Raw genomic sequence first — 7815 nt, 5'->3', positions numbered from 1 at the left:
AAACTCTGAACCTCCCTATCTGCTTCTATGTTTTCAACTTCCTATTACTTAACTTCATTTAAGAGCGAGGTTTTACACATTTACTCCTTTTTTTTTTTTTGGCTAGCTCTCTCGGACCTGTAAGGGGACTGGCAACTAAATAGGCCTTTTCCTTTGCTTTACCTATGTTGCCCTCGGCCAGCTTTCCCCTTTCACATGAAAAGGTATGTTTGGTTGAAGCATATAAATTAATTTCTGCGACACAAACTACTGAACTGACTAACAGGCCAAATAATATCTACCAATCTAAGAGTATATACCTGTCGCTCAATCAGTCAACTAATCATCCTATACATGTAGGTAAGTATGAATCTAACCACCAATTAACTACCTACGTAACTAAATAACTAAATGACTTTCGAATCTATCTTTCTAAACAATGGAGTGACTATCTAGCTAACTAACTATATCCAACAACCTAACCAATAACTACCTGTGTATCTATCACCACAAGGGAAAACAAGCTACAATACAAAGAAAGGCGAGTATCTTCTCTCCATTTCTCCTCGTCTTTCTAATGAATTCTTAAACCTCCTTCTGCTACTACATACAATCCTTCTTTATTTCCATCTACTCCGCATCCTATTCATCAACATTCAACTCCTTCACTCTCCTATTCATTGTTGTCAGTTCTCTCTCTCTCTCTCTCTCTCTCTCTCTCTCTCTCTCTCTCTCTCTCTCTCTCTCTCTCACGCCACTACCTTTTACGTCTAACATTGCGAGGTCAGTTGGAACTTACAATACAGGAGGAAGACCAGGCTGGGATAGGATGAGCTGGTGTGGATACCGGGCAGCAGGGAAAGGGATGGACTGCAGCGGGACTGAAGCGTACAATGGAGTGTTTGTGGCCACACATAAACAGCCTGTGTGTGTGTGTGTGTGTGTGTGTGTGTGTGTGTGTGTGTGTGTGTGTGTGTGTGTGTGTGTGTGTGTGTGTGTGTGTATTGTCATGTTCGCCTCAGCAGTTCCTTCGCCACAGTCAGCCTGCCAAGCGTCACTAACTTGAGCGAATCCGGCAACAGATCTCCCGTCACTGTTCTTCCTTGCTGAGTGACTCTGCGAATTCTTACTGTTGCTTGTAGCGCCACGAGTCAAACATTCGATCTTCTGGCTTTTAATAGTAGTAGTAGTAGAAGTAGTAGTAGCATTTAGATGTGATATTCTAGCAGTGATATTATAGCGGTAGTTTTCTTCTTTTCTTACTTCTTAATACTGTTACCGACACCGATACCATCACTACCAGCGCAACAGAGGGCCATCAATGCCCCCTTGGTCCTTTCCTGACACTCAAAACGTCCTCCCGCATTCCTCACTTAGCCAGCCACCGCCTCCTCGTCCTGCAAGTCTGACGCTCCTCCGTGCAAGGTGCTTCTCTGGCTTGCATCATTCATCTCAACACGCGTCATGGAAGTCGAGGGTCTCATGGTATTGTTTCCTTTTTTTTTTTTTATACCTTTTATATATCTTTTGTTATCTCGTTGATCCTTGAGTCTCGTGAGTGAAGCAACTCCCTAAACAATGTTGCTATCTGTCCAACTCAAAATGTAGAGGATTTGTAAGAAATAATTAATTCCTCTAAAATGGCATGGACTTCATTCTACTGCTCCAGATTCCACACTTTTCAAAAGTGTAAGCTATGGCTGACAAAAGTTCATACACACAGCTGTGGTCCTCAAACCGTAGATGTAAAAACATACTAAGTGAAATGCAAGAAGACGTCAGGCCTACACGCGGTAGTTCCCAGAATAAATCATACTTATCTATTTCCATCTTTCATCCTCATCCATCTAATAATCTAATCTTCTTCAGTTGATCCGGCACTAACTTCCTGATTACTGACTTTTCGTTATGTTAGAATTTACGTCACATCGCCAAATTCCACAGAAAAAAACAACTTGGACCTCATTACTGCAGCGTGTGAAAAGCATGACTAGCGAACAGTCTCGTCCTGACACTGCTTGTTTTATGTTAGAGGAGAAATCTGCCCACGGACAACAAAAATGATTAAAAAAAGGGCCCACTTAGATGCCATGGATTTCCCAACCAGGTCCGAGAGAGAGTTATCCTCATTCTTAAATGAGTTCAGGTATAGAAATGTGGAAGTACAGAAGCAGGATAAGGAGTTCCAGAGTTTACCATCGGTGGAGGTGAAAATATACCAAGATCTCCTCGGCACGTGTAAATTCCTACAGAACTCCTTGGATTAAATTCTTGCAATGAAATCCCATGCAAGGCCCAGTATTTGAGTTTTGTCATCTTAGTGGATGAAAACAATTAATATTTCTCCCTCGCATCGTCAAACTGCAGTAAAACACCCTGGACTTGACACCAGTTCAGATTACTGAGTCCTGTGAGAGCCCAAGACTAGACCAGCATTGTCTTAATGCACCGTTCCCCTCCTGTCACTCTTTCACACATCTCTAAACATCTTAAGACTAGACTAAGGCATCTTGGACTAAACTAAAGCAGTCTGAAGAATGAAAGAGTGATATCTGCTTTTCCATACGCAGTGCCTTACGTTCTCATCAAGGATTTGGCTACAGCAGCACCAGCAGAGATTCTCAAGTCTGAGGAGTAAGGCCCGTGCTCTGAGACGCTTTGCTCTCTCACCGCCACTGTTCTCAAAGGCAACAGAGATGATCTACCGGAGTCTGAGAAGTGTTTCTCTTGTTAACTGTGAAGATATTTTGTTAATCTGTCACTAGAACCTGAGAATCACCCTCGAAAACTCATAGCACTTCAAGAGGAGCCTTTGGAAAATAGTGGAGGTGTGGCGCAGAAGTGTTTCAGAATATGGCTTGGAGAGAGGAAGAGGAGTGTGTAGCGTGCGCCCGAGCCACCCATCCGAGCCGTTCCAAGGGTTCCAGGATGCCATTGAAAGGCCGCAGCGGGCGTGGCGTGGGCGTGGTCAGAGGCAACCGAGCCCCTCTATTGGGTAAGATCAGTCCTAAACTCACGTGACGAGGAAGGGGCGGGGCGGACGTCACCATAGCAACGCTCCTCTGTATATACACACACACACACACACACACACACACTACAGATTTGTGTGTGTGTGTGTGTGTGTGAGAGAGAGAGAGAGAGAGAGAGAGAGAGAGAGAGAGAGAGAGAGAGAGAGAGAGAGAGAGAGAGAATGTATTATTAATACGATTACAATTAATAATTTCAGGATCATTGCATGTGAAGAAACAAAAAAAGAAAATAAAATAAAAAGTATGCAAATAAACAAAGCAAGCAAGCAAACAAATAAACAAACACTAAACAAGCGTAATAGTGGAATCTGCACGCGTCTTCACCAATCCAACCACGGTAACTCTACTTCACACACACACACACACACACACACACACACACACAGTACAGTTCTGAAAGGCTGACCATTCCTTAAGAGAGTGAGAGACAGGAGGTGATCGGAATTAGCGTCACCCACCCCCTGCTTCCTGCTCTGTGGCCGCTCTCTACTATGCCCCTCACCTGGTGTTGCCCTTCTTGCTGTAGTGAACCTCGTAGTAGATGGATCCCTCCCGTATCGCGATGCCGTAGTAGTGGTAGCGACTCTGTCCTCGCGTGCCCAGCCGCCGTGTGGTGAGGCCGGGAAACTGCTGCCTGATGATCTGTTGGGTGAGAGACGAGACTCAAACGATGTGGCGCGTCAGTATAGGGTGTCTCACTTCAATACGCCGCACCTACACTATATTCAAAATGCTCCAGTTCAAGTTACACACATTTCTAAGGTGCTTTTACGGGTCCAAAGTGGCAGATTCACAGTATTTTTATGTTATGAACAGGAAAACTTTAGTAAGAACGCGGCTAATCATTTCTATGGGTTTCGACAATAGTCTTGGTGAAGTGACACGGGAATTTTAGTTTTTTTTTTATTGTTCTACTAGGAAATTAATAAAATTTTTACATTATAAACAGGAGAAGCAGTCTTCGAACCCGATAAATGATTCTTTGTTGCTTTAGAAAAAGTCGTGGTGAGAGAGCAAAGGGCTTCGGAATGTGGACCAGAGAGGCAGTGGAAGACCAGCGCCGCCTGTGGGTCGTATACTGTGTCTCATTGGAGCACTGGTAATCTCTGGAACTCGCTGCCTGATTATAAGCATTTTCTCCTGTCCATGAGTTCATATTACTTGATCACACTGACTGCAGTTGCATGAACATAAATGAAAATTAGAGTTTATTAATGAAATAATAAAAAAAAAATACACTCTTGACAAAGGTGTCACTGCACTTTCTATTCGTTGCAAGGAACACTGATGTTATATCGCCGTACATGCAGCCTTTCCCAGCAGCCACTACAATAGATGGGTCTCACCACCTGGGAGTCTTCGCATCCCAGTTTTAAAAAACATTGCTCTACTACACTTACTTGAGTATTTACGGCTATTTCTGTGACGGTGATAACGTAACGTCCTCTAGTGGAAGTGATTGGGGATTTCAAGAATAGTTTGATTCTAGTGGAAGTTACTGGATTTTTTCAAGAGTATGTCTAGGATTTTAGTAACATCAAAACAGGCTCTAGTGTAAAATATGAGTTTCAAAGGGATTTTAATGAATCTACTAACATATGAATAAAGACTATGTAAACCAGTAAATGACAAAAATTAATAGAAAAAAAAACACCCATGAAAACTAGGCCAGTCATCTTCGTAGCTTAAAAAAAAAAGTCCAAGAAAAGTTTGCCATTTTCACTGAGAGAGATAGAGAGATAGATAGATAGATAGATAGAGAGAGAGAGAGAGAGAGAGAGAGAGAGAGAGAGAGAGAGAGAGAGAGAGAGAGAGAATTATAAAAATAGATTTAGCAATTTCTAGCCAGTGAAATTCTTGGAGTTGACAGTAGAGCAGGAAAAATGGCTCAGAGAGGTTGATAATAAAAAAAAAAATAACATAACAAGTAGCAGAGAAAATATGAATATGAGAGAGAGAGAGAGAGAGAGAGAGAGAGAGAGAGAGAGAGAGAGAGAGAGAGAGAGAGAGAGAGAGAGAGAGAGAGAGAGGAGCCACGCACTCTCACCTTTCCGAAGCTCGCGGCGTTGACCGGCTGAAGAGCTTTCTTGTCGCAGAAGTCCACATAGTGAAGGTACAGTGTGTTCCTGGGGATGCACACGCCTTCAGCCATCTCGTAGTTCTCCTCCAGCCACATCAGTGTCGCCGGTGTGGAGTGTGGCCTTAGATTCCTCATTCCTCCGTGTCCTCCACTGCCTCCACCTCTCTTACCTCCCGATCTGTTGTCTCCTCGTCCTCCTCCAGTACATCCTCCTCCTCCTCCTCCTCCTCCTCCTCCTCCTCCTCCTCCTCCTCCTCCTCCTCCTCCTCCTTCATTTCCTCCTGCGATGACTCTTCTGTCGTTTTCCTTAGAGTCTCGTCTGTTGCTTCCTTTCACTCTTCTGTCCTCCTCCGTTCCTCCTCCTCCGCCTCCGCCTGCGCTACCGCCACCGCCACCGCCGCCGCTGCCTCCTCGCACCTCGTCTGCCCCCGTCACGACGCTGTCTGCGCCGCCACGCTCCTCTCGCTCAACCAGGGCCGAGGTGTCATGCCCCACGTCTGCTGGCCGACACACACACACACACACACACATTATTATTATTATTATTATTATTATTATTATTAGTAGTAGTAGTAGTAGTAGTAGTAGTAGTAGTAGTAGTGGAAGTAGCAGTAGCAGTAGCAGTAGCAGTAGCAGTAGCAGCAGCAGCAGCATCAGTCTTAGCAGCAGTAACAATAGTATCAGTAGTAGATATTAATAGTAGAAATATGTAGTAGCAGCATAAACAACAGAAGAAGTAATAATAGTAATAGCAAAAGACAGGATGATATTGTAAGAAAACAGCTGAAACTAATTTCTACATTTCATTAAAGGACGACTGACTGGCATTCCTCTACTATCGATCTCTTCTTCCTTTCCTCCCTTCCTTCCTCCCTCCCACACTGGGAGGTGAGCCTTCTCCTCAGTGGCAGTGATTCTCTCAAAGGTAGTAGCGGGTCGCGGATTACCAATAGCCTACTCTCAATCATTCACCTCTCTCTCTGGTACACTCTGGAACTTCCTGCCTGCTTCTGTATTTCCATCTACCTATCACCTGAACTCATTTAAAGGAAGATTTAAAGACATTTATCTCATTCTTTTGGCTAACTCTCTCGGACCTTCTCGGGAACTGGTATCCAAATGAGCCTTTATGTTTAATCATTCTTGCTGTCCTTGGCCAGCTTTATCCTCTTACATAAATTAAAATAAGAAAAAAAAATCAGTTTGCACCCCAGTAACACTAATTGTCCTTCGTTTCAACTTATCCCCCACAGACTGTACCAGCACCACCATACCTTTTGAGAGTCACCAACAGTTTGTCCAGTACAGGCGATCCTCAATTCATTTTTTTTCTCTATTTCTTACTTGAATTCAGTTTAATACAACTCAGAGTTTATTTCTGTTGCTTGAGTTTATACGAGGTTTTCCTTTTACCACGATCCATCTCAACTTTTCATCACCGCTGCATATTTGTCAATATTAAGTTTTTTTATTTATTTTCTTCGGCATTTCTATTGTTTTAATTTTTTTGCAGTTAAAGTTCTGTTTGATAGATAAGGATGAAATGCAGAGATAAGTAAATGGATTCAGGAAAAAAAGAGTAAAATATAACTACTCGAATTCCTTAACACCCGTTTAGCCGTTCGCTTATCATTATCATTACTGTAAGAACATAATGACAACTTGTGGAAGGGTGGTGAAGGGATACGCGGGCTGTGGATGTGTAATTTATTCCTGACTAGTTTCCCTTCACCACCCTTCCACAAATTATCATTACTGTTATCATTATTATTATTATCATCATTATTATTATCTATTAACTTTTAGAACCATTAGAAGGGCATTGTTTACACACCGTTAGCCCTAATATATCATCATTATTATTATCTATTAACTTTAGAACCATTTTTGTTTACACGATACCCGCAACTCCTAAATATTGCGTGTACTATATATACTGTACCTGTATTTACCTGTAGTCTGTTCTTCCTTTGTACGCACCTCTCATAAAGACTAATTTTAGTATGTGAGTCTGAGTGATGGAAATGATAAACGCTGTGTGTGTGTGTGTGTGTGTGTGTGTGTGTGTGTGTGTGTGTGTGTGTGTGTGTGTGTGTGTGTGTGTGTGTGTGTGTGTGTGTGTGTGTGTGTGTGTGTGTGTATGAGCTACTTTTTTTTTTTGTATGCACCTGAGGATTAATTTTATATACTGTCTAAATACTCCACCAGATTTCTCTCTCTCTCTCTCTCTCTCTCTCTCTCTCTCTCTCTCTCTCTCTCTCTCTCTCTCTCTCTCTTTCTCTCTCTCTTAAGCATTTATTACACCAGGTTAGAGTTTTTTTTAAATAGTATGTCGTGTTTCCGGGTACTCCTCGCCGCCCACTCACCGTTCGGCCCTGGCTTGAGGTGTGTGTAGGAGTGTAAGCTTCCAGTCTCAGCAGACGTCATAGTAGTGCCGGTCACCGCGGGACCCCGGAGCCAGAGGTCTGTGGGTCACGTCTGGGTTACGGACGGTCACAGGAGAAGCATAGGGGTAGGCATCTTCATGTGAACTTTAGTATGAGAGACAGAGGCAGGAATGGTTTAGAGCTAATAAAAGGTGATGTGGTTTAAATCAAAAGTAAGAATGACAGGAACAAATGGTCGAAATGTAAGAGGCATTTTAAAGAAATCTGCTTCAAAGTGGGATCTGTAAATACATTAGAAGAAAGAAATGTCTATGAAATAAAAGAGATTCTTTATAAG

The 7815-nt window shown here is 42.8% G+C and overlaps 1 protein-coding gene across 1 annotated transcript in view; it reads right to left on the bottom strand.

Moving 5' to 3' along the window:
• The window catches only part of LOC123515564 (transcription factor RFX4-like), a 42885-nt gene extending 37612 nt beyond the window's left edge, over window positions 1–5273 (bottom strand). Inside the window, exons 1-2 of the mRNA XM_045274301.1 lie at window positions 5059–5273; window positions 3514–3653 (exon numbers count right to left, since the gene is read on the bottom strand). Coding sequence (XP_045130236.1) covers window positions 3514–3653; window positions 5059–5226 — 308 coding nt within the window. The 5' untranslated portion in view covers window positions 5227–5273. The remainder of the gene's footprint in view (window positions 1–3513; window positions 3654–5058) is intronic.
• Between the last annotated feature and the right edge of the window lie 2542 nt (window positions 5274–7815).

This window comes from Portunus trituberculatus, chromosome 39, assembly GCF_017591435.1.
Source record: "Portunus trituberculatus isolate SZX2019 chromosome 39, ASM1759143v1, whole genome shotgun sequence".
NCBI classification, from domain to species: Eukaryota; Metazoa; Arthropoda; class Malacostraca; order Decapoda; family Portunidae; genus Portunus; species Portunus trituberculatus.
Note: the sequence above shows the minus strand (reverse complement) of the source record. Positions and strands in the feature narration are given on the sequence as shown.